Below are 26,090 nucleotides of genomic sequence, written 5' to 3'. Positions count from 1 at the left end.
GCTATGCTTAATTGCCCAGTGATGTCTGACTCTTTGCGACCCCATGGACTGTAGCCCACCAGGCTCCTCTGTCCAAGCAAGAATACGGGAGTGAGTTGCCATGCCCTCCTCCAGGGGATCTTCCTGACCCAGGGATCGAACCCAGGTTTCCCACATTGCAGGCAGATTCTTTACGGTCTGGGCCACCAGGGGAGCTCATAAATATTGGAGTGGGTATCCCTTCTGCAGGGGATCTTTGCAACCCAGGAATCAACCGGGGTCTCCTGCATTGCAGGTGGATTCTTTACCAGCTGAGCTACCAGGGAAGCAAGCCCTTAAGAAGGATATATTTCTATATTAAGATATGATTCAAATTCAGTAAAATGTTCACTTACGAGCAAAATTTGCACCAACTGCACCTCTCACTTCATACTGTTTCACTGTTTAAAATGTTAAACACAAAAAGTTGTTCAAGTTGTCCCATGGAAGATAGAATTGAAGTAATTCAAGTTCTCCTTCATCTTTACAGTCACTGGGTTATTGTTTGTTTATTTAAAATCTTTAGTATACCTGTAGGACTCTAGAGTACCATAGGGCTTGGGGGATGCTCACTGCTCTAACCAAGTTTGGACTATTCTGTATCACTTAGAGGGCTTCCCAGGTGGCTCAGTGGTACAGAATCCATCTGCCAATGCAGGAGATGCAGGTTTAAGCCTTCAGTTGGGAAGGTGTCCTGGAGAAGGAAATGGCTACCCACTCCAGTATTCTTGTCTGGAAAATTTACACAGGCAGAGGAGCCTGGCAGGCTACAGTCCCTGGGGTTGCAAAGGGTCAGCCATGACTGGGCATACACACACGTACCACTGAGAAATTTACTGTCCAGACAAATGCATGTGGCTGAGTCTGTTTTGGAAGCTAAGTATATAACAGAGGATGGGGTAGTTAGATAGCATCACCAACTCAGTGTACATGAATTTTGAGCAAACTCTGGGAGATAGTGAAGGACAGAGGAGCCCGTCTATGGGGTCACAAAATGTAACAGAGGTTCTTCAAATAAACGTCTGTGTCTAATGAGATATTTATTAAAGGGTAAATAGTAAAAATGTAGTAATTGCAGCCCTGGGCAGCCATTCCCTTCTCCAGGGGATCTTCCCAACCCAGGGATCGAATTTGGGTCTTCTGCGTTGTGGGCAGATTCTTTACTGTCTGAGCAACTGGGGAAGTCTGTATTAAAACTCAGCAGTAGTCAACAGTTGTTTAGGATTTATACCAGCAGAAGATTTTCAAAGGAAAAATAGTTTATCACTGACATTGTTTAGAATGGTTAATTCATAGTGATGGTAGAAGTAGAATGGATTTTAGTTGGTTTTACTATTTTTAGATTCTCTGCAGCAAAGGTATCTCCTATTGCTAGTGCTTAGGCTAGACCACTCTTACCACTTCTGTAGTGGGTCACTGCTTGACCCCTCCTACTTCCTAACCTTGAGGGTGAACATGTCAATTAACCTTTCTTTACCTCAATTTTACCATCTGTAAAATGGGAATAATAAGATAATCCTTTTTTTTTTTTTTTTTAAGCCATGTCCTCCTCCAGAGGATCTTCCTGGCTCAGGGATTGAACCTGCGTCTCTGTGCCTCCTGCATTGGAAGGCAGGTTCTTTATCACTAGTGCCACCTGGGAAGCCCCTGCATGAAACTGCCAAACTGTGTTCCAAAGTTGCTGTACTGTTTTGAAAGAGCAGATACCATTAGAGACATGTGAAAGAACAATACAGACAGGAAAAGAGTAATACAAACAGCTCTAGGGTATAAATTCAACAGCTTGGATGAAATAGACCAATTCTTTAAAAAATACACTATTAATTTCCTATTTCTGCTGTAATAAATTACCACAAATTTAATTGCTTAAAACAACATAAATTTATTTTTTTATTGTAATATGGTTGGTTTACAGTGTTGTGTTAATTTCTGCTGTATAGGAAAATGATTCAGTTATATATATAATATATATATTCTTTTTAATATTCTTTTCCATTATGATTTGTCACAGGATACTGTATCTTTTTGAACTATAGGTTTGTCCCAGTATATGCCCAGGAGTGGGATTGCTGGTTCATGTGGCAACTCTAATTTTTAGGTTTTTTTGAAAAACCTCCAAACTGTTTTCCATAGTGGCTACACCAACTTAACATTCCCACCAACAGTGTAAGAGGGCTCACTTTTCTCCACACCCTCTCCAGCGTTTGTTACACAGATGTATTCTCTTACAGTTCTGGAGGCCAGAAGTCTGATGTGGGTGTCACTGGGATAAAGTCAAGTTGTCCATAGGTCTGCCTTCCTTTCTGCAGCCTCTAGGGGATACTCTTATTTCCTTGCCTTTTTTACTGCTTCTAGAGTTGGGCTGATTTCTTGTGTTGCGGCCCCTTCAGTCTTCAAAGTCAGCGACAGCAGGTCGGTTTCTTCCTACATCTTCAGTTCAGTCGCTCAGTCGTGTCTGACTCTTTGCGACCCCATGAATCACAACACACCAGGCCTCCCTGTCCATCACAAACTCCTGGAGTTCACCCAGACTCATGTCCATCGAGTCGGTGATGCCATCCAGCCATCTCATCCTCTGTCGTCCCCTTCTCCTCCTGCCCGCAATCCCTTCCAGCATCAGGGTCTTTCGCATGAGGTGGCCAAAGTATTGGAGTTTCAGCTTCAGCATCAGTCCTTCCAATGAACACCCGGGAATGGTCTCCTTTAGGATGGACTGATTGGATCTCCCTGCAGTCCAAGGGACTTACATCTTAGTTCTCCTCAAATCTATATATGCAGTATATAATCAAATTGAAATTTAAACATCAAAATATAATCTGATAGAAATTTCTGCAGTCGTTTTCAGGTGTTCCTCAGAATTACTTAGAAATGTTGAGAATCTGGAATAATCAAGACAAACTTGAAAGCAAAGATGAAGAACATCACTACCTAATTTTAAGACTCGCTCTCAGGCTATAGTGATTAAGACAATATGGTATTGGCATAAGGATAGACAACTCTTACCAGTTTAACAGAATACAGTAACAAAAACAGGAGTTGAGTTTGACAGTAGTACCACAGCAAAAAAATCTCATCTGTCGCTGCTGAGGGCCAGCAAGAAGACTTTCCCCAATTACAGCATCTATTTCTCATCAATGATGGACTTGGACCCATGCAAGTTTGCTAATTCTATAGGAGGAAAGATTGACAGTGTATGAGTGAAGTTCCTCGTCTTTGACCATGGTTTTGTGGCGTATGTTGAGTGAGTGGTTACTTTTTTGCATGTTTTCTCTTTGGTAATTGTGTGACAGTTAATTGTTACTCTGTTTGCCAAAGCAGTTTACCACTAGAAAGCCTTTTAAATAAGGCTGGAACAAATAGATATCTTTCTGGAAAAAAATGAGCCTTGATATCTGTGTCACACTAGAAACAAAAACATTAATTTGGTATATGATGCGTATTGAAAAGATTGACCAGATGAAGTATTGAGGCAGAGCATTGGACCTCTCATAGGCTGTTGGTGAGAGTGTAAAAGTGTGTGTCTTTTGTTCCTCAGTTCCTGTGACCACTTAAACTAGGGCAAGAGAGTGCAGGGGTGCCCACGTTCAGATGGCAGGGAATTCGTGAGAAAGATGATAGTGATATATATGTGCTCAGCAGGATTCTTGGTTGCCCGTGGCCCAAGTCGATTCTGCTTAAACCAAGGAAGATGAACACATTGTTTGAGGTAACAGTTCCTGAGTGGGCTAATGTCTGGCTCAACTACAGCCAAATACTTCAGAAATCAGGCTCTCTACTCCACTTTCCCTTGGGATGGCTTCGTTTTCAGACAGACCTCAGTCGTTGTGGCCACAGGCAGCTCTGGGATTTGTTGGACCCAGCTGCTGAGCCTTATACCCGGGGTTGTCCTTGACTGAGGCCCCCCCTCAACCTGATCATTAGAACTACTGTGAGGCCTCCTTCAGGTCCGCCCCGGGGCTGAGAGTGAGGGTGCTATGGTTTCTCCTCAGAAGAGGCACTGTTGCTAGAAAAAGGGGAAATGGGTGCTAGTCTTGCAAAACAGCTTACTTTTCTCAGTGTTTTGTCTGTTTAATGTTTATTTCTCTGACTCCAGTAGCTGTGTCCCAGGTGCTTGCTAGAGCCTGGGAATGTAAAGGTGAATTGTTGATGAACAGAGAGTGGATCTGTAGCCTGGCATTGAAAACTCTGTGATGTGTTTGGTCTCATCTTCCTTTTGTTCGTTAGCTTTGTTCTTTTCTAGCCACTTTGTGCTCGCATATTTGAATTTCTGGTATGTCTGTCCTTGTCTTTGGCTTACTATTACTGTTCCCTCCGCCAGAATGCCCTGTGTCTGCAATATGCCCACCCCTCATACCTCAACATGGTTCCATTCTGCCTCTTTTCCCAGGCCTGGCTCAAACACCACCTCTTTCAGAAGCCCTCTCTGAGATATTTTGACCTTCATTATTTTCTCCTATTTGCTTTTGCCTGTTTTTCTGCCCATAGCTTATCTTAGCTGTCATGTGCTTGCATGCACCTCCAGGAGATCTTCCCAACCTAGGGATCAAACCCACGTCTCCTTAGCAGGAGGATTCTTTACCACTGAGCCACCTGGGAAGCCCTGTCTTAGCTCTGCTGCTGCTGCTAAGTCGCTACAGTCGTGTCCGACTCTGTGCGACCCCATAGACAGCAGCCCACCAGGCTCCCCCATGCCTGGGATTCTCCAGGCAAGAACACTGAAATGGGTCGCCATTTCCTTCTCCAATGCATGAAGGTGAAAAGTGAAAGTGAAGTCGCTAAGTTCCTTCAGTTCTAAGGATCCTGATAGCACCTGGCAGAGTGCTGGGCATAAAGTAGGCTTAATACATAATGGATAGTTACTGTACTTCTGAGAATTTTGGAATTCTCTGCTGCAGTCCTTAAATTGTTCAGCAATACCAGATGTTTTGTTTAACATTTCATAACATGTAAGTTCCTTCGAAGTAACTTGCTGCTTCCTAGTCACTCTTTGATGTAGCTTCATTGCCTGTGATGTGGTATATTCAACCTTCTTACACAGATGCAGTCAGAATAGTGGTCTTGGCGGTCATGTCTGCTTGTAGGAAACATCCATTTTGACTAGAACCAGAAATACCCAGTCTAGTCCCCCCTCCCCAACCCCATTCAGTGATCCTTTATTGGCATGCATTTAGTTGACCACTGCTTCTCAAATTTCAGTGTGCATCAGAATCCCTGGAGGGTATTGTAAAGCATGAATTGCTAGGCCTCACCTGCAGAGTTTCTCATTCAGTAGTTCTGGGATGGCTGAAGAACCGCCTCGCTAACAACCGCTCAGGCGGTGCTAGTGCTGCTGGTCTGGGCAGCCGCGCTTTGAGGACCAGTTACCAGTAGTAGATTTAACCCTTGGGGGCATTGCTGTAGCTCAGTTGGTAAAGAATCCATCTGCAGTGCAAGAGACCTGGATTGAGAAGATGCCCTGGATTGAGAAGATGCCCTGGAGAAGGAAATAGCAACCCACTCTAGTATTCTTGTCTGGGAAATCCCATGGATAGAGGAGCCTGGCAGCCTACAGTCCATGGGGTTGCAAAGCGGTGGACGTGATGACTAACACACACACACAAGGATTTAACCCTCATTGCAGTCAGAATCACTGAGGGCGCTTTCACCTCCACGAGTGCTTTTTAATAACTGTCCTTTGCTCAGTTAAGTGAAAGCATTAGGAATCTCTGCTACAGCAGGTGTTAGCAGGATCTTATGAGTGTTTCTAACAGAACCAGCTGCATTACAAAGACAAAATCCCTTTACACCACATTTCCATATCACTTGTGTGATGTATATAGTACCCATGCATTGTTGGAAGTATTGACCAGCTCTGGGTCAGTTCAGTTCAGTCGCTCAGTCGTGTCCAACTCTTTGCGGCCCCATGAATCGCAGCACGCCAGGCCTCCCTGTCCATCACCAACTCCTGGAGTTCACCCAGACTCACGTCCATCGAGTCAGTGATGCCATCCAGCCATCTTATCCTCTGTCGTCCCCTTCTCCTCCTGCCCCCAATCCCTCCCAGCATCAGAGTCTTTTCCAACGAGTCAGCTCTTCGCATGAGGTGGCCAAAGTATTGGAGTTTCAGCTTCAGCATCTGTCCTTCCAAAGAACAACCAGGACTGATCTCCTTTAGAATGGACTGGTTGGATCTCCTTGCAGTCCAAGAGACTCTCAAGAGTCTTCTCCAACACCACAGTTCAAAAGCATCAATTCTTCGGTCCTCAGCTTTCTTCACAGTCCAACTCTCACATCCATACATGACCACTGGAAAAACCAAAGCCTTGACCAGATGGACCTTTGTTGGCAAAAGTCTGGTTAGGTAGTTCTAATTCATGAAAACATGTGTATATATATTCCTGGGTTTTTGTTTTGTTTTTTTTTGATGATTCACTTTTTAGTCTTGGCCAGTTCCCATAATTTTTCAAAAGCTGGTTTCTTATCTTTAATATGACATTAAAAACACCTTTCTCTTATTTTGCAATCATGATTGCAAGAGGTGTGCTGAATCTTGGGAGCAGGACAAGTTTCATGAAAATTACTTGTTTGGTCCTGAGGTATCTTCTGTAGATTGCTTACTAGAGGAGAGAGGGGGAAAGTGACTGCTGTGGAGAACTTGGCTGTCACTTTTACTGGGTGGTGAAAACTAACATGCATGAAGAGAATATGAACATCTCCTGTCTCAGTGAAGCACGTACAACTGTTGAAGGACACCGCACGCTTCTGTAGCACTCGCATGCTTCGGTAGCACTCTCACGCTTCTGTAGCACTCTGACTGGGAACGTGTAACTGCACTCTACGCATAAGGAGACATCACAGACCCAGGGAGGAACATTCTGTTTTTTATAATGGATTTGTATTCTTTATTATCAGTGTCATAAATGATAAAGATTGAGGAACTGTTCTGGAATAAAAAAAGATTAAAAGGAAAAAAAAGATAGCAGAAAGCAGCATGTGATCCTAAACTGGATCTGTACTGAAGTGGAAAAAGTACAATAAACAATAGTGTTAGGTCAGGAGACAAGTTGGAATATGCGTGGTAGACTTGATAAAAAAAAGTTTGGTATTGATTTCAAACTTCCTGAGATTGATAGCAAGTAGCGTGGTTATGTAAGATAATCTCCTTATTCTTAGGAAACACACTGTACTATTTAAGTGAAAGTCGCTCAGTCGCATCCGGCTGTTTGCAGCCCCTTGGACTATACAGTCCATGGAATTCTCCAGGCCAGAATACTGGAGAGTTGGGTAGCCTTTCCCTTCTCCAGGGGATCTTCCCAACTCAGGGATCGAACCCAGGTCTCCTGCATTGCAGGCAAATTCTTTACCAGCTGAGCCACCAGGGAAGCCCAAGTACTATTTAAAGGTAAAAATAAATGATGTGTGTGTAATGTAAGCTCAAGTGAGAAAAATGTGGGAGAGGGAGAGAGAGCAAGCAAATAATAAAGTAAATGGGGGCGAGGGTACAGGTGTTCTTTGTAATTTTCATTGTGACTTTTTGGAAGTTTGAAATTATTCTGAAATAAAAAGTTAAAACAGAAGAAGAAGAACATGCTCTCTTTTCATTTCAGGGTAATTGTAAAAGTGTTTTAAATCTGTATTAAAATGTTTTCAAGCAGCAGAGTGCCTTTCAGGCGATGGTTCCTGTGCTGCTGTGTCTGGGGGCCTCATCTCTCACTGTGGAAGAGCTCTCGGGAGACTGTTAGCACCTGAGAGCCCACAGGGGCTCGGCCTCACCCCGACTGTAATATCCAGCCCCCCACCCGGCAGCTTCTGGTGTCTTGCGCAGCGCTTCCAATAAGGCACCCTAAACTAATGTACCTTCAGCTTTGAAAAGTATATTTTTTTTTTTCAGCTCAAAATGGGGTTAATCCTGACTGGGAGAAGAAAGTAATAGAATATTTTAAGGAAAAGCTGAAGGAGAATAATGCTCCTAAATGGGTAAGCTCATTATTGCTGTTTGCTGGGGGTGGGTGGGTGGGCGAGGGTTGGGCAGACTTCCAATTTCTCACAGTAGTGATCCACATATAACTTAAAAATATATAAATTAACGTGTACCGCCCTCTGCCTTAAGTACATATGTATTAAAAGATTTTGGTCTCTTGCAATTTAAATTCAAGCAAATAAGTGCTTCTGTACTGGCACCTGTAGGTGGCAGTAACTGACCGTGAAAAAGAGTGATTGTGAGCGCTTCGATGATCTTTTATTACCTTCATTTTAAAGAATTACTTGTACGAGTTTTAAGAGACGAGCTCAACAAAGCAAATGCCTTTGTGCTAAGTGGAAAGTGTTCTGAAGGAAAAGCACCCTTTGACATTATGATCAAATGTCATCATACGAACTGAACTTGCAAGAACGCGAAAGGACTTATGTTCAGCAGTTGTGTTGTTGGCCGTTGAAATCATTTGGCTCCCTGATAGGGCCTGATTTTGTATGTGGGGTGGGTAGGTGGGGACGGCGGTTTGTCTGGATATGTATGTGTATGTGCTTAACGTCTTATACACAGACTATTTCGACTTGATTGTTTGTTTTCCTTTAAGGTACCATCACTGAATGAAGTTCCTCTTCATTATTTGAAACCTAACAGTTTTGTGAAGTTTCGTTGCATGGTTCAGGATATGTTTGACCCTGAATTTTACATGGGAGTGTATGAAACTGTTAACCGAAACACAAAAGCACGTGTATGTATTGCCTTTTTCATTAAACTTGGTGTTTACAATTAGTAGGATTAGCTTTGTCTATGGCAGTTTTGATTCGATAATGTTGATATAATACTGGTATTTTTTGTTTTGGTCATAGGTTCTTCATTTTGGAAAATATAGAGATGTAGCAGAGTGTGGGGTATGTATACTTAAAATATATAAAAAACTTTTTAATGAGCATTTTTTCCTGGGCAGGGAATATTATTTTCCTTTGGTGGATCATAAATTTACTTATCTTGTATATAAGTTCTAAGAAGTCATGTGAAATGTTTATTTGCCTTTTACTTGAGTTTCTCTGATATGGTTTTTTTTTTGATCTTCTAAAAATGTCTTAGAAGGTGGAATATTGTAAATGACAAGTTACTTCCTTTCTTTTCCTAATATCTACATACTTGCTTTTAAAAATTACTTAAGTTCTTTTAAAATGAAAAGTAGAAGAAAAAGAATACTACTTTAAGGGCTTTGCATGCGCTTAATTTTTTTATACCTTTTTTTTTTTTTTTTTTTTTTCCCTTTTGGCCATGCTGCACAGCATGTGGGATCTTAGTTCCCTGACCAGGGATCAAATCCACACCTCCTACATTGGTAGCAAGGAGTCCTAACCCCTGAACTGCCAGGGAAGCCCCTACATGTGCTTAATTAAATTTTATTAAATCCTGCCCTCTTTTCCTGGGAAGAAAAAAGTAAACTTAAGCCTTCTTTGATAAAAGGAAGTAATAGAAACTGTCTTACATATCAATAATGGGAAAGGGAAGAAGAAAGAAGACAAAATCCTGAAATAAATATTCTAGCTCAGCAGGCTGATCTGTATGGAAGAATGGCCCTAATTAGGAAGGTTTCTGTAGAGAAAGAAATATAACTTCTACACTTACTTAGAGTAATGGACTCGTGAAAGATGAATTTGTTTAATCTTTTGATAACCTCCAGGTCTCCCAGTGTCTTTTGTCTTTTAAGGGTGTTTCCATGACATTGTAATACATTGTTGTGCTGAGTCTAATGAATCAGCTTTATAAATGTTTCCTGCATTCCTGTTTATGGAGCCCTAAGTTATATTAGGCTGATAAATTAATACACAATTTTTCTTCTAGTACACAATAATGCAGTGTCTCTCTAACTCAGTAATCTCAACATCTGGAAATGGGAAAATAAAATAGATGAGGGTGTCCATCTGTGATATTCCCAAAGGCAAAGAGCTTGTGCTCTGTTTCTGAAGAGTCATAAGTAAGAACACCATACCAGGAAAAGGGGACTTTGGCCCTGGAAAGAAAGAAAGAAAGAAAAGCCACTTTGCTTACACATACCATCTCAGATTCAGTTGATGTCTCTGGAATTCTTTCTTTATTTTCTTTGTTTTTCTCTTACAAGATAGAATATAGATTTTGTTTACTTGTAAGGAATTTTTTTGTGTACTATAAAAGTAATATGAGTATCTTGAAATAATTTCTTTTTAATGTTACATCTTGGGTCCTCTACCTATCTATACTTAAGACTTTCTAAGTAGATTTGAAACAGAGAATATGCCTTTTGTAATGAACAGTATCTGATTTTTAAATCTCATCTCAGAGCAACCTCATAAGAAGTGTATCATTAAATTCCTATTTGATAGGCTAATGTTGATAGCATTCCTGTGAGAAAGACAGTGGGATTACCATGAGTGTTGTCTTTGAAAAAAGTTTAACAAAATAGTGTGTTTAGTTTAGGGATTTAATTTTGTAACCTAGGGTATTGTGTATTTTGGATTTGAAGGAAGGTGCAGTATTAATTGGGCTTCCCTGGTGGCTCAGACAGTAAAGAATCCACTTGCAGTGCAGGAGACCTGCATTCGATCCTTAGGTTGGGAAGGTCCCCTGGAGGAGGGCATGGCAACCCGCTCCAGTATTCTTGCCTGGAGAATTCCCATGGACAGAGGAGCCTGGCAGGCTACGGTCCATGGGGTTGCAGAGTCGGACACACTGAGCAAGAGGTGGTGCTGTGTTGCTAAAGAGTCGTAAGAGCACCGTACCAGGAAAAGGGAACTTTGGCCCTGGAAGGAAAGAAAGAAAGAAACAAACAAAACCCACCATGCGTATATATACCGTCTCAGGCTGTACACGCTGTACTGATGATTGCGTCTGAAGTGATTGTATGTCAGTTTTCATTTCAAAAATGATAGTTTAGATTTAGTGGTTGCTTGTTAATTAACTCAGTATGAAGTATTTACTGTGGTTTTATAAACAACCTGAAAACACAGTTGCTAATTTTTTTAAGTATTTTAATAAATAAAATTTTGTGAACATCACAGCCTCAGCAAGAAGTTGATTTAAACTCTCCACGAACTACTACTTTGGAGAGACAGACATTCTATTGTGTTCCAGTGCCTGGAGAATCTATGTGGGTAAAAGAAATATCCTTTATCTGAACCTTCTCATGTGTTGAATGCTTCCTGATAATTTTCTTAATTGAAGAGACCACAATTCATATTGATTTTTTTTTTTAAGCTTAGTCTTTTCACATCAATGAAGTTAGCTGGAAAAAATAATTTTTTTATTCTTGTTTCTTTTTTTTTTTAATATATTGAGATGTAGTTGGTTTACAATAGTGTATTAATTTCAGGTACAACATAATGAGTCAAAAATTTTGGTAGATTTTACTTCATATTTATTATAAAATATTGCCTATATTTGTTGTGCTATGCAATATATCTTTGTAGCTTATTTTTTGTATACATCAGTCTTTTTTTTTTTATCAGTTTTCTTTTAAAAAAAATTTTTTTATTTTAACCAAGCTACCAAAGTAGTAAGTAGTAAGCTACCAAAGTAGTAGTCTTTTATTAGTCATAGAGGTAGCATAATTTTAGGATATTCCCCGGTTCATGGAAGTCTTTCCTTAACCCTTCATTTAACGCCTATGTTAATGCCAACCAAGCTCGAGTCAGCCCTTCAACGTCTTACACCCCCAGCCGTCACAAGAGAAGCTATGAAGATGACGAAGATATGGATCTGCAGCCCAGTAAACAGAAAGACCAGCATATGGGCGCCAGACAAGCAGGTAGCGTGTGCCACCCCGCTTTCTGGAGACTTCTGCTCTCCTGCAGTGGTTCATATTCAGAATTCATAGTTCCATAAGTAGCTGTAGATTTAGGGGCTGGCAGTGATTGGACAGCTTTGCTTTCAGGTTTACCAGAATCACAGGCAGTTCTGAGAGTTGCAACAGTAGCGCTCTGGTCAGCCTGCGCTTCGTAACTGAGCGGTTGGGCGTCACTCGGAAGGGCTGCTCTGCTGTCGGGTGTGAAGGGTCTCAAGTTGGGAAGCTAGGAGAGGGCTTTTGTGTTTCTTCATGTTTGTTTTTCATCTCAGCCTTTAAGTAATATGAAAGCATAGTACTCGACTCTAAAAATGACTTATTTATATCTGAAAACATCCTTTATTTTCTTTTTGGGATAATGATGCTGTAATTTAGTAAGACTAAGCACATTGGAGGAAAAATGTGAAGTTTTGGTACGCTGAATTACTTATTCCTAAACTTTAAAGCAAATAACCCTTAGAATAGTCACAGTTCTATTTGTTCTATTTAAAGTAGGTTTGTAGTAGTTTATGTATTAAAATATAATTAAAACGCAAGTAATTCTGATTATACAAGGAAGCCAAAAGTTGAAATTTTCTAAGAGAATTTCAAAATTGGTATGTATCATTATTGATTTGCCAATCACAGTTTTTATGAGCAGTGAATTCCTTCATATGGCAGATAAATGAGTTTGTCTTTATTTCTCCTTTTATATCCTGTCACTTCTTAAAGGCAGAGGAAGTAAAACAAATGAATTAATTTAATCTGAAGAGTGGGTTGAGAGAGCAAATATAGCAATCAATGGTAAACAAAGATTTACTACTGAGTTTCATTTAACCATATATTAGTCTATTTTATAAGTTCATATTACTGTATTTCTTTAAGCTAAGGCATATTTTTAAAATTGGAATGTTTTACACCAAATATATGCAAATGTAATAGTATTCTTTCTTTTTCTCCACTCACCCCCAAATGTTTATTCACATTAATGGTGCATCATAACAATAACCTAAATACATATTAGAATCCAGGGCACATGGTAATTCTCTTTCTTAACGTTTAAGCTATTGATGCTTCTTTGTATTTCTTGCCCCTTTTGTTTGAATGCCATACTTCGGGGCTTTTGAATACATTTGAGTGCATTAGTTATGTAAAGTTTACCTTGTTTGTGTCTTCCCTTGTGTTTCAAACAGTAAAGAATCTGCCTGTAATATGGGAGACCTGGGTTCAATACCTGGGTTGGGAAGATCCCCTGGAGAAGGGAATGGCAACCCACTCCAGTATTATTGCCAGGAGAATTCCACAGACAGAGGAGCCTTGAGGGCTACAGTTCATGGTGTCACAAAGAGTTGGACACAACTGAGCGACTAACATTTAACCTTGTTTGTTGGTTTCTAGGCAATCTATCAGACTGTGTTGTGTTTATATATGTATATATTAAGCTGTTTCAGAGATAAGTGTAGATTCACATGGACTTACAAAAAAAAATAATACAGAGAGATCCCCATATATTCTTGATGCAGTTTCAAGTGGGTCAGCATCTTATATAATTATAACATCTTGCATAATTATAGTAGAATATCATAGCCAGGAAATGGATATTGATGTGGTCCATAGACGTTACTCAGAATTCACATTTTTACATGCACTTGCTTTTGTGCATCAGTCTGTGCAGTTTCATCACTTATGTAGATTCACGTGACCGCTACCACAGTCAGAATACAGAACCGTTCATTTCCTGGATCTCTTATGTTGCCCTTTTAGAATCACATCTACCTCTCCTGCCTCTCTGCCTCCCCCCTGGCAACGACTAATTTGTTCTTCATCCCTAAATTTTGTCATTTATGAATGTTATATAAATGGAATCATACAGTATATAGACCTTATAGATTAGCTTTTGCCATTCAGCATAATTTCCTTGAGGTCTGTCCAAGTTATTGTTTATATCAGTAGTTTATTCTTTTGATTGCTGAGCAGTGTAGTGTGTTATGGCAAGCTATATTTTAATTCTCACTAGTTACCAGTCCTAAATTGTAACTACTTTAGGGGTACAGGCTATCTTTAAATGATCTTTGTAGCCCCAACAATTAGTCTAATTCCTGGTATACAGTGGAAGTTAATAGTTGTTTAGTAAATAAGTTTATTGCTATGTGGTTTTATTCTGCTTAGTAAGTAGAAAGAACTATATTCTACCAAAGTGTTTTTATTGTCTGTAGACCCATATACTCATTGGGTCAAAGATGTTAAATAACCCTATTAAATATTAACTTTTAAAGTTACATCTAGGAGATTTGATGGTGGGGAGGGGCGGGAGTCTGTTGCTGTTTTATTGTAGGGGAAGGTGATCACACTTCCAGATCTTCGTAATCTTTCTTCCCTTTATAGGTGGCTTCTAGTGTGTGTTACTTCCTTTAAAATGGGAACAACTTGAAGTTTGCAAGCTCAGAAATATATCATTTCAGTCAAAACGCAAAAGGCTGTTTAGGAATGTTCTTTATCTCCAGGAAGCCTTTGAAATGACGATGTGCAATGCTGTCCCTTTGAATTTAGGGAATGTTGGTGGTCTTCAATGGTGTGGCGAGCCAAAACGTTTAGAAACTGAAGCTTCTTCTGGACAACAGCTGAGCTCCCTAAACCTCTCTTCTCCTTTTGATCTGAATTTTCCATTGCCAGGAGAGAAGGGTCCTGCATGCCTTGTGAAGGTAAGAAAGTCTTTGACGGGTCTGATGCTGACAAAGATGTGCTAAGTGTCTCAGAAATTAAAACAGAAAAGTCTTAGCATTTGTGTTAGCGAGTTTTCTCTTGCTATAACAAATCACTACAAATTTAGGGGGCTTAAAATAACAAAATTTATCATCTTAGAGGCTTTAGGCCAGAAGTCCAATGTGAATCTCACTGGGGATAAAATGAAAGTGGCTGCAAGACTGGTTCCTCTCTGAAGACTCCAGGGGGCAATCTCTCTTCTAGCCTTTTCCAGCTTCTAGAGGCTTGTGACCCCTTCCTCCATCTTCCAGGGCAGCAGTAATACAGCCCTCTGACCATTTTTTCATAGTCTCATCTCCCTCTGGCCATAGGTAGGAAGGGTTCTCTAATTTTAAGGACGTGAGTAATTAGATCGAGCCCACTCATGTAGTCCAGAGTAATCTCCCCATCTTAAGGTCCTTTAATTTATATAAGTCCCTTTTACATGTAAGGGAACATATTCAAGGATTCCAGTGAGATGTGGATATGTGTATGGCGGGGAGGGGGCATTTTATCTACCACAGCATTGTCTTTATTTTAAAAAAAACAAATATTTCAAATAGAGGTGAAACAGCATTTAAATTAATATCTATATTTTTCCTGTATCATTTCTAACTTACTAATCTCTGCTTTATTTTCACCATTCTTTCTTTTCTTATCAATTAGATTTAAAATAAGGTAGAAGAAAATCTGTTAACAGTTTGCTCCCCTATTTTGCTCATTCTGGTTTTTTAATTGTGAGCAGAGAACAAGTGATACAAGTTTCAGAAACGATCAGTGAGAATTTCCATTCTTAGTTGTTATGGTTTTAAGTTAAATGGCACTTCAGCTATGCCGCACAGGAATCAGAATTAGCCCGTTTTTCCTTCTGTGCTTCTCTTAGGTCTCACCAGTAAGCGGCTGTGACAGTTTCTAATGTGCATCTTGAGAGATGGCTTTGGAGGTTTGGCTCTTTATTGTGAGAAGCCTCATGGCCATTTGAAGTCTGTGTCAGTCCTCCTAATACTGCATAGCTTGTGAATAAGTCCAAAGTTAATAATACTCAGTTTTCCCCATCTCTCAATGGAGTTAATAGATTTTGAGATAATTCATGTTTCTAGTTTTAGTTCATCCTTTGGGAAAAGCTTTTCTCTGAAGTAGTGGGAAAACAGACGTTGGTCAGGAGTCCCGTGTTTTAGTTGTTATTTGCTGACCAGCAAAATGGCTTCAGGTAAGAGCCTTACCTCCCTTGGTCTCCATTTATCAAATAAAGGAGATGCTGTAAGGTTCATTTTCTGATTATTATTACTTCAAGGCTAATATCTTATGCTTTTTTGATGCCATTGAGTCCTAACTGTGATTTTGTGTGGCCTCTTGTTAGGTCTATGAAGACTGGGATTGTTTTAAAGTCAACGATGTTCTTGAGTTATATGGCATACTCTCTGTGGATCCTGTGCTAAGTATACTGAATAATGATGAAAGGTGAGTCTATTTTGAAATAATTTCAAACTTTGAGAAAAGTTGGAGGATGGTTATATAAAGAACTCCCTTTTCCCTTCATTCAGATTTACAGGTTGTTAACACTTCAGCTCCGTTTGTTTTGTCATTCATTTGTGCTTATTTTTATATACATACATTTTTATACATGTGTAGTTTTTGGAAACACCTGAGAGTAAGTTGTGTGTATCACATCCTAAATACTTGCTGTGTCCGTATTTCATTTATAATCAGAGTAGAGCTACACAGTTTGGGAATTTGCCATGAATACAGTGCAGTAACCGTAGGCCACGCTAAACTTCACCAGGTGTCTCAGTAGTGTTCTTTCTGGCAGTCTTTTTCTCTGTCCAGGATCCACAGGATCACTCTCTGCATTAACCTGCAGCAGTCTCCAGCTCTTAGTTGTCCTTCAAGGCCATGATACTTTTCTTTTCTTTTTTTTTTCCCCTGTCCTTCAATGTATTGACACTTTCCTTGACACTGAGAAAATTCATTTCTCATAGTGCGGAGGCACCAAGGTTGAGACACCAGCATTTAGTGAGGGCCCGTTTCCTGGCTTGTAGATGGCCGTCTTCTTGCTGTGTCCTCACATGGCAGAGCAGACTCGCCGCACTGAAGAGTACAGACCAGTTACTCTGTAGGACGTCTGTCCGTTTGGGTTTATCTGATGTGATAGATTAGATCACATCAGATTAGATTGTGATTAGATTCCAGCTATGCATTTTGGGCAGAAAACTACAAAGTCATATGTTCTTCTCAGTGCATCACTTCTGGAGGTGCAGTGTCCTCTTACTGGTGAAGTTCTTTTTGATCACTTTGTTACATTTGGTACACACGTGTACATGCATATACCTTTATCATAATAGGACATGTGTAGGTAGCCTGAAATCTCATGTAACAGTTTGCGAAGAGGAGGAGCATTTTCTGTTCTCTCAGGAGAAGTGCAGGTGGAGCTGTCCTCGGCTTGAGTTCCCATCTTATTTTCAGAGACGGATGTTACTTTTACGTGTGTAGAGCTGCCAACTCGGAACCGAGCTCTGTCTTCTCTCGGCAGGGATGCCTCTTCGCTGCTGGACCCGATGGAGTGCACGGACATGGCTGAGGAACAGAGGGTGCACAGTCCTCCTGCCTCCTTAGTGCCAAGAATCCACGTGGTCCTAGCCCAGAAGCTGCAGCACATCAACCCCTTACTGCCTGCTTGCCTTAACAAAGAGGAGAGCAAGACCTGTAAGTGTAAGTGCTGACGCCTTGTGGCCCAGAGACTCACCTGGCGTGCGGGAGCTGCGTTTTGTGGAGCTGTCGGTCAGGTGCTCAGTCGTCAGGAAAAGTTCCTCCAGCGGTCACCATCGCTTTGCCCATTTTCCTGTGTGTTAATTCTCTTCATTAAAATGAGGCCCCTCCCAAAAGGTATACCCTTGTCTTGTTTTGACAGTTGGCATCACTCACGGGCCAATGTTAGAAGTCCCTCCAGTTGTCTGCTGGTGTGCACTGCTTTGTTGCATAGTTACTTTTTAGCCAGAGGCGCGCGAGGGCCTGGCGTGTCTGCTCAATCTGGTCGCCCTTCTCTCTCCAGTTGTTTCCGGTTTCATGTCCGAGTTGTCTCCAGTCAGAGCAGAACTGCTTGGCTTCCTCACTCATGCCCTTCTGGGAGACAGCTTGGCCGCTGAGTACCTTATATTACATCTCATCTCTACAGTGTAAGTGCTGTGTTCCTGGGAGTTGGGTGTTTTGTTGAGAGGGACAAAGAAGAGGAAGGTTTCTGAGATAATTTGTTTTGTTTATTAGGCTTCATCCCCAGATGGCTTTTATTTGTTCAGTGCAACAGCTCTTACACCTAATCTCAGATATTCCTTTTTTCAGCTTTTCTCAGGGTCACGTGTAGCATTTTGATTGTATCTTCTTAAATTTAAGAGCTAAAACTAGGCATAGAACCTAGCTGATGAGTAAAATAAGCTGTCTTGTCATTTTCGCAGTCTGTAAGTCCCCTGTTTATACCTCCTGAGGCTCTGTGTTTACAGTCCGCGAGGCCACTCGCTGGCCTCACTTGTGCATGGACGTGAGCCCCTCTTCCTCTCACCGCGCTATAGCTCTTTGTTTCCCGATTTCAAAGTAATGTGCATGCCTTCAGTAAGCTCCAAGTGCATAAAGAAGAAAGCAGAAACTGTCTGCAATCTCTCCACTTAGAGATGGTATCAGTTAACAGACCTTGGTAGCTGATGATATCAGCTCTTTTTGTTTGCATGTGTATACCTCCCTACTTGGTCTCAGTTATACTCTAAATAGATCATTAGCTTGCTTTTATCATTAATAAATATTAAACATTCTCCCATCATAATTCTCCTTGAGCCTTTTAATGGCTGTACAGTATCTTTCGTTATAGACAGTTGTACTTTTCCCCTAAATGTTAGGCTTCCCTAGTTTTTCTCTGTTTAAATAACTTTGTAGTAAACATGTTTGTCCTAATAAATCTTCCCTCAGGTAGGATTTGAGACAGTAGTACATAATGGTTGAATGGATAGATGCTGGAACCAAATTGGCTGTGTTCAAGTCCAGCTCTACCACTTCATGGCTGTATGAATGCCGGCATATTATTTAAAATGCCTCAGATTTCTCATCTGTAAAATGAAAATAATATTACCTACCTCAGAGTGTTTGGGAATTAAATGATAAAGTACTTAGAACAGTACCTGGCACGTGGTAGAAGAACAATATCAGCACTTAAGTATTGGCTGTTATTTTCATTTTTGTTTCTGTTTTTTAAAAAAGCTGATGAGAGTAATCTGCTTTATTTTTTATGACAGTATTAAGCTAATTTTTCTTTGTTTGCATTTTGATGGAGATCAGGAAATCACCTGAGTCTCTTATTGGTTCAAACCTTTTTTTTTTTTTTTTTTAGATATACAAGAAGAGATGTTCTTCCACTAGGAAAATTTACGGTTAACTTGAGTGGTTGTCCACGGAATAGTACCTTCACGGAACACTTATATCGAATTATTCAACATCTGGTTCCAGCAGTAAGATCAATATAAACACGTGTTATAAACCTAAGCACACTTTAAAAGTCCATCTAATGGTCTTTCATTCAACCCAAATATTTAACTTTGAGATTTTAATAGATCTCATTAAGGGGAAACAAAGCCTGCCGGTTTCATAATTTTAAAATGTACTTACCTCTAAACATTTCACTTTTCCTTTGTTGCCTTAGCATGAATTTCTTTGAATAACAGTTAATACAACTGTAGTAATTCCTTTAACATTGTAATCTCCTTTGATGCCAGTTCGTTTGTACTATTTGGTATCCTTTGTATGCCTTAAGATTTTAAATGTCAATTAACTCTAAATTGTAGGAGTATAATTCTTTTTAGTTGAGGAAATAACTTTATCTCTGCTGCCCAAGTATAATTCCTGTTTGAAAGTCAAGCTACCTTTATTTGCCAGGGCATCTGGAATGAAGTGTTTGAGTGGTGGTAAGATCTTAGGGGAATAGCTTCTGATTAGTTGTGTGCCTGGCAATGCTGATCACACCTTACTTTGGAAATTTAAGAGATTGAAGTAGATCATTCATTTAACCAGTTTATTCAGCATCTTCTGGGCCCTTAAGAAACACAGCAATAGACCAAATAGACTAGCATTCCTCACTCTCCTTGACTGACTTTACTCTCGTAAAAAATCACTGAGGCCTCAGAGAGAAGTGGTTTGTGTGGGTCGTTTGTATCCTCAGTTTACCATGTTAGAAATTAAAACATACTAAGATAGTCATTGAAAACAAATCAATTATATATGAACATAAGTAAAATTGTGAAAATAGCTATTTTTTCCAAAAAAAAAAAATCAGTGATAAAAGTGACGTTGTTTTAAAATTTTGCCAGTCTCTGTAATGTCTGGATTAATAAACAGCTGGATTGGCATATCTGTTTCTGCATTCAGTCTTTCGTAACATGATGTTTTGACTGAAGTATAGGAAGGAAAGCTAGCCTCACACAGATGAAAATGTAGTTGGCGACGGAAGGACTGTCAACAGCCTTTTCAGATAACTGTGGATGTTCTTTGTGGATGTTCTGATACTGAACAAAAAACTGTCCATGTGGTATTTTCTTCAAAAAGAGTTGCACGTGTGAAATCTGAGATCTCATCAGTGAGCTTTTTATGCTCTGCTGCCATAAATTCGTTGGTCCCTCTTACACACTGAATGGATCCTTTATCCGGGATTTTGACCTCATGGGACCCCATAAACGGGTCTTAGCAAGCTTCTGGCGATATCTTTTTTTTAAGCCTCTGTGTATTTGAGATACATATACCAATATGTATCTCAGTTGTCTATGATTTGTTTCTGGTTCACTAGTAAAATAAAAACTATTCTCCAGGAATACAGAACAGGACAGTTGAGAATAAACCAGCTCATAGAATCAGAGAAATTCTTACTGAGGATGTAGAAATTTTTGTTTCTGAGAGCTCCAGAAACCATGAGCCTACTCCCTTAAAAATTGATAAGATCTTTCTCTCCATATAAAAGGTAGTGTTTAACTCCAAATACATATTTTCTTAAAAGAGTGAAAGTTGCTAATTAGGAAATTTCTCTTTGCAGTCTTTTCGTCTACAGATGACTATAGAGAACATGAACCACTTGAAGTTCATTCCCCACAAAGACTACACAGCCAATCGCTTGGTCAGCGGGCTCCTGCAGCTGCCCAGCAACACTTCGCTTGTAATTGACGAGACTCTCCTGGAGCAGGGGCAGCTGGACACGCCAGGTGTGTGCACCGACGCTTCCCCACCGTTTCTAAGTCCCAGTGAGGCCAGGCTGGGTAATGGTTTTCTAAAAATACAACCGTGAACAAGGGCAGATTCACACTTCACAGATATTTAAGATAAAGGCTTGCTCTGTGAATTTAGTTAAAGCTTATATGGTAAACAAATAAGTTGCATACATCAGCTGTGTTTTATGATGGTATGAAAATTGTACCATGATACAAGTAAGTGATATAGCTTTGTAAAGGCTGCAAGGGAGGAGGCTTTGCCTTTAGGCTTATATTATCTGAAAAGAAAACTTGTAGAAAAGACCTAATAAAACATTTTTTTTTACCAACCAATGTGATTAAACTTTTTTCCCAAAGAATCAAAATATTTAGAAGATCAAATGGCTTGAACTAAAATGTTACGGAACATGTTATGAAATTATAAGAAAGCAGATTGCTTTACCTGTGCTCAAATGAGAATGCAAAAGACACTTTGCTAGTAATCAGTTCAAGAGGTAAAGGTAGAAAAAGCAGTGTTAGACTGGGTAGAATTAAGGCAAAAATGAGTATAAATTCATTAAAATTCAATAACCTCATCTCTGTATAAAAACCGTTTTGGTCCTGCCAGATTATTTTAGCCCTGTGAACACATCACATACAAAGTAATCTTACTTTTATGGGAACTATTTTCTGTCTAATTGCACACCAGATGCTTGATAGTAAATTTTGGGTGGGTAGGTAGAGAATCTTGGCTCCAGAAATATGTTTTATCTATCTTGACAAATACCTTCTGTGAACCCTCTTAGTTAATGGTCATTTAGAAAATTGGACAGTGCCTCTCATACTTTTTTAAAGCAGTAGAAATCTCATGTCTTATTATCAATGTCAGCAAAACTAATTTGGTTAAGTAATTAAAATCAAGCGACTGAAAAATTATTTTCTTGCTTTTGTAGGTGTTCATAATGTGACTGCCCTGAGCAACCTAATAACTTGGCAGAAGGTGGATTATGACTTCAGCTACCACCAGATGGAATTTCCCTGCAACATTAATGTTTTTATTACTTCAGAGGGGAGATCGCTCCTGCCGGTACGAGGGGTCATTTTGAAGTGGAGGGCAGTTACTGGAGAGACATCGGGACTTCTGCTTTGTTTCTTGGCACTGCGTATTATCAATAAGCTTAGCTTGTTTCAAAATTGTGGCTGCTGATTATTAATGAGGAAATTGAATATTTTGGTTCTCTGGGATGAACACCTCATATCTAGAAAATTACAGGCAAGGAAAGAAAGCTGTTGGCGGCAGAAACCCCCACACGTGGGGAGAAGAAGCTGTCTGTAAATTGCCTGATTAACATCCAGACCTTGGTTCTTGTTGTCTCTGTTCCACTGTTTTCTGCGAATCTTTCGTGAGAAATATTTGAGAGTTCCCTTTAGAATGTTTCTAATCAGCCTGGTTACTTGAGTGGTTCATGGAAGAGCACCTTTACTTCTGAGTCTTTTAATGATGAGAAATATGCCCAGTTGCTTGAAAGACATCTAGTTGCTCACATCTAATGTGCTCACCCGTGATGTTTGAGGACTGCCTGTGAATGAGAACAAGGTGGCCCAGTGGTGAGCTTCTGTGGTGAAAGTGTGATTTGCTTTATGTGGTGTCTAGAAATCCAGTTCAGTAAGACACAGAGTACATATTCATGACGAAAGAAGCATCTAAAACGTTTTAATTAGCCACTTTGTAGAGATGCACTCTCTTTCTATATGCTTACTGATACCACTGAGGAAACATAAATAACCAAGAAAAGGCTAGCTTTGGTAATCATTGCTGCATAGTTACAGTTCACATAAGTTAATATTAAAAAGTGACCTCCCCCTAATAATAAATCATATTTCGTATTTCCCTCAGGGATCTGATAGAGCTTAAGCATTCCCTAAAAATTTAGATTAATTTAGGAACTTGGAAAATACTGTGTACTGTTTCTCTTTTTAGGCAGACTGCCAGATCCACTTACAGCCACAGCTAATGCCACCAAACATGGAGGAGTACATGAACAGCCTTCTCTCAGCGGTGCTGCCCTCTGTGCTGAATAAATTCCGCATCTATCTGACCCTTTTGAGGTTCCTGGATTATAGCATCTCTGATGAAATAACCAAGGTGTGTTTGGGTTAAAACAAAGGATTTCTCTGTGTTGAATAGGAGTAATCAATTTACATTTACTGTAATTACTGATAAGGTAATTTTGCTATTTGTTTTCTATGTCATAATGTCTTTTGTTCCTCTGTTAATGTCTTTTTTTTGAAATAGATATTAAAGTGTACAACTTTAATTTTGTCTTCTATGACACAAGTTTTTTTTCATTAGTAGTTGCCTTGGGAGCTATATTAACATCTTAATTATGATAATCTGGGATTAATTTAGGATTAATGCCAATTTACTTATAACAGTATGCAAAAGCTTTGCTCCTTCATAATTCCATTTCTTCCTTTGTGCTTTATTATCATTCAGATTACATCTTATATTGTATGTCTGTCAACACATTTATGATTATTGCTTTATGCAGTTGTCTTTAAAGACATTTATACTGCCTTTTGTATTTACCCATGTGGATACCCTTACCAATGATCTTCACATGGATCCAAGTTACTTTCACTTCAGCCTGGAGAACTTTCATATTTCTCAGGGTTATTCTGTAAGGGAGATCTGCTTGTGACAAATTCTGCGTTTTTGCTTATCTGGGAATATCTTAATTTTTCCTTAATTTTTGAAAGTCGACTAATTTTGCTAGGTGTGAAATTCTTAGTTCATAGGCTTGTTCTTTCAGCACTTTGAGTAAGTCCTCCAGCTGCCTTTTGGACTTTGTGATAAGAAGTGAGTTTCCAGTGAGAGGATTCTTTGTACATTAGTGAGTCATTTTTCTCTTGTCCTTTCAGGATCCTCTCTGGCTCTTGACAGTTGGGCTGTGATGTGTCTAGATGTGGATCTCTGAGTTTACCCTGCTTGCAGTTCATTGAGTTTCTTGGATATGCAGATTAAGGCACACTTTGGGGAGGTTTTCAGGACATTTGGTACATCTCTGACCATTATTTAAGTTTCTTCCTGCCCCTTTCTCCCTCCTCCCTGGCATTCCCAGGTGTGTATGTGGTACACTCGATGGGTCCCACAGGTCTTTGAGGTTCTGTTCAATAATCTTGGTCAGCCTGTCTACAGGTTTTCTGAATCTTCTGCCAGTTAAATTCTGCTGTTGAGCCTTTCAAGTGAATTTTTAATTTAAGCTGTATTTTTCAATTTCAGAATGTTTTAAGTAATTTCTCTTTATTGATATTTTCTATTTGATATCATTCTCATGCTTTCAGTTCTTTACTCCTGTTTCCCTTTAGTTCTCTGAATATATTTAAAATAGCTGATTTAAGGTCTTTGTGTAGTAACTCCAATGTTTAGGTTTCCTCAAGGACTACTTCTTTTCCCACAAAGCGGGCCAGGCATTCTTGTTTCTTTGTAGGTCTTCCAGTTTTTGTGTTGGAAGCCTGGTGCTTTAAATAATATAATCTGGCACCTCTGCTCTGGCAGATTCTCCCCTGCCCTAGGGTTTGTTGTTGTTGCTGTTTGTTGTTGAGTGACTTTTCTGAATTGATTTCTAAAAGTCTGTATTCTTAGTTGTATGTGGGCACAGAAGTCTCCCTCAGTTCAATGGTCAGTGATTGGAGAGAAATTTAATTACCGTAGATGCTTCCAAGTAGTCTCCCACTATAAGCCAAGGGACCCTGTGTCCACGGTGGGGCAGTTCTTCTGCAGTGAGCCATGCAGTTCACAGCTCTGCCCTAGCCTTTGCCTTTTGCTCGCACAGAGCCTCAGGGTTGCTGAGTGAGCGCGTATGGCCTGCCTGCTCAGATCTCCTGAGCACACGCACAGCCCTGTGCATGTGTGTGGCCTTGTGAATTCCTGGTGGTCAGGGGAATATCTGGACATTTCATTCCTAGATTTTCTTTTTAATGGTTTAGATTAGCCTGCTGTTTGCCCCATCTACTGTCCAGGGTCTGGGGCAGCTGAGGTGGTCAATAATTGCTTCTGATTGTTTCTGATAAACATTCAGTGGGGGGTGGAGTGGGGGGAGACAAGCTGTTCACATTGAACAAGCTCCCAGTCAGGTAAAATAAAGATAGCAAGACAGTAAAGCAATTATTCTTCAATTAAAAAAAAACAAAACCAGCCTTGCGAATGTGTTCTTGGGAGGAACCACCAGGCAGTCAAGTAGTGACAGTTCTCTGGGAATGGTGCTTTGACACTCCAGCCCCACCAGCCTCTCCAGTGGTTGCCTGACCGTTTTCACGGCTGCTTGGAGATGGGGAGGGAATAGGGCAAATTTAAATGCCTCAAAGCACAATGTTCTTTTGTCTTTCTTGGAGAAAATGCTCCCCAGTTTATTTCAGGGGTCTGGTTAATTTCTAGTATTGAAGGAGCTGTTTATGATCATTTTTACCAGTGTTCTTGTTCTCTTTAATGGTGGGGGAGTTTTCAGAGGTCCTGACTTGGCCAATTTTGCTGACATCTCTCTTCCCTGTATTTAAAGGCATCGATCATGTTTGGCTATGCGAACTGCTGGTTTGTATCTGTCTGTCTGACCTCAAATGAGTCTTGAGTTTTGTTATTTTGTTTCCAGTACTCTCCTCAGTGGTATAATTTAGGTGTAAAGCTTGGTTTTGGTCCTTTCACCCATACTGTCTCATTTGTCCAAGGTGCAGGGCTGACCTTGTTTTCACATTGGGCAAGGACCATCTTACTTTAGCTTGGTAAAGAATCCTTTTCCCTACAAAATGCAAATATCATTTCCTCATAAGGAATAACTTTAAAGTTGATTTACTGTTTTGATAAAGGCAGTTGAAGATGACTTTGTGGAGATGCGCAAGAATGATCCTCAGAGCATCACTGCCGACGATCTCCACCAGTTACTCATCGTAGCTCGGTGAGTCAGTCCCTGCCTTTTCAGCGACCTGTGGCTAACTCTCCTTATTTAGGATAACTGAGGCAGACTTACAAAAATGGAAATGAACTGTTGGCTTCTGAAAACCCCCTTGTGAAATGGCTCACGGAGGGGGAATTACGTTTGGCCAGAGATCACTTCAGTGGACAAGGCATGCTCCTTGTTCTCCACTCAAAGGGAAGAAAGTCAAAGTATTAGTCACGCAGTTGTGTCTGACTCTTTGCAACCCTGTGGACTGTAGCCTGCCAGGCTCCTCTATCCATGGAATTCTCCAGTCAAGAATACTGGAATGGGTAGCCATTCACTTCTCCAGAGGATCTTCCTGACCCACAGATCAAACCCCAGTCTCCTGCATTGCAGGCAGATTCTTTACCACGTGAGCCACCAGG

The 26,090-nt window shown here is 40.1% G+C and overlaps 1 protein-coding gene across 3 annotated transcripts in view; it reads left to right on the top strand.

Annotated features, from left to right (window-relative positions):
* The window catches only part of MCMBP (minichromosome maintenance complex binding protein), a 35,989-nt gene that overhangs the window by 7,801 nt on the left and 2,098 nt on the right, over positions 1–26,090 (top strand). For 2 of the 3 annotated variants that reach the window (XM_055560652.1, XM_055560650.1), the window contains exons 2-15: positions 7,889–7,974; positions 8,574–8,714; positions 8,833–8,874; positions 11,017–11,118; positions 11,618–11,762; positions 14,328–14,479; positions 15,880–15,980; positions 17,050–17,228; positions 17,569–17,692; positions 18,892–19,009; positions 20,581–20,746; positions 21,685–21,818; positions 22,713–22,877; positions 25,595–25,683. In XM_055560652.1, the coding sequence (XP_055416627.1) occupies positions 7,889–7,974; positions 8,574–8,714; positions 8,833–8,874; positions 11,017–11,118; positions 11,618–11,762; positions 14,328–14,479; positions 15,880–15,980; positions 17,050–17,228; positions 17,569–17,692; positions 18,892–19,009; positions 20,581–20,746; positions 21,685–21,818; positions 22,713–22,877; positions 25,595–25,683 (1,744 nt within the window). The remainder of the gene's footprint in view (positions 1–7,888; positions 7,975–8,573; positions 8,715–8,832; positions 8,875–11,016; positions 11,119–11,617; positions 11,763–14,327; positions 14,480–15,879; positions 15,981–17,049; positions 17,229–17,568; positions 17,693–18,891; positions 19,010–20,580; positions 20,747–21,684; positions 21,819–22,712; positions 22,878–25,594; positions 25,684–26,090) is intronic. The other variant, XM_055560651.1, reaches the window with a different exon arrangement.

The sequence above is a fragment of the Bubalus kerabau genome, chromosome 22 (genome assembly GCF_029407905.1).
Source record: "Bubalus kerabau isolate K-KA32 ecotype Philippines breed swamp buffalo chromosome 22, PCC_UOA_SB_1v2, whole genome shotgun sequence".
NCBI lineage: Eukaryota > Metazoa > Chordata > Mammalia > Artiodactyla > Bovidae > Bubalus > Bubalus kerabau.
This window is presented reverse-complemented; position numbering and strand designations above follow the sequence as displayed.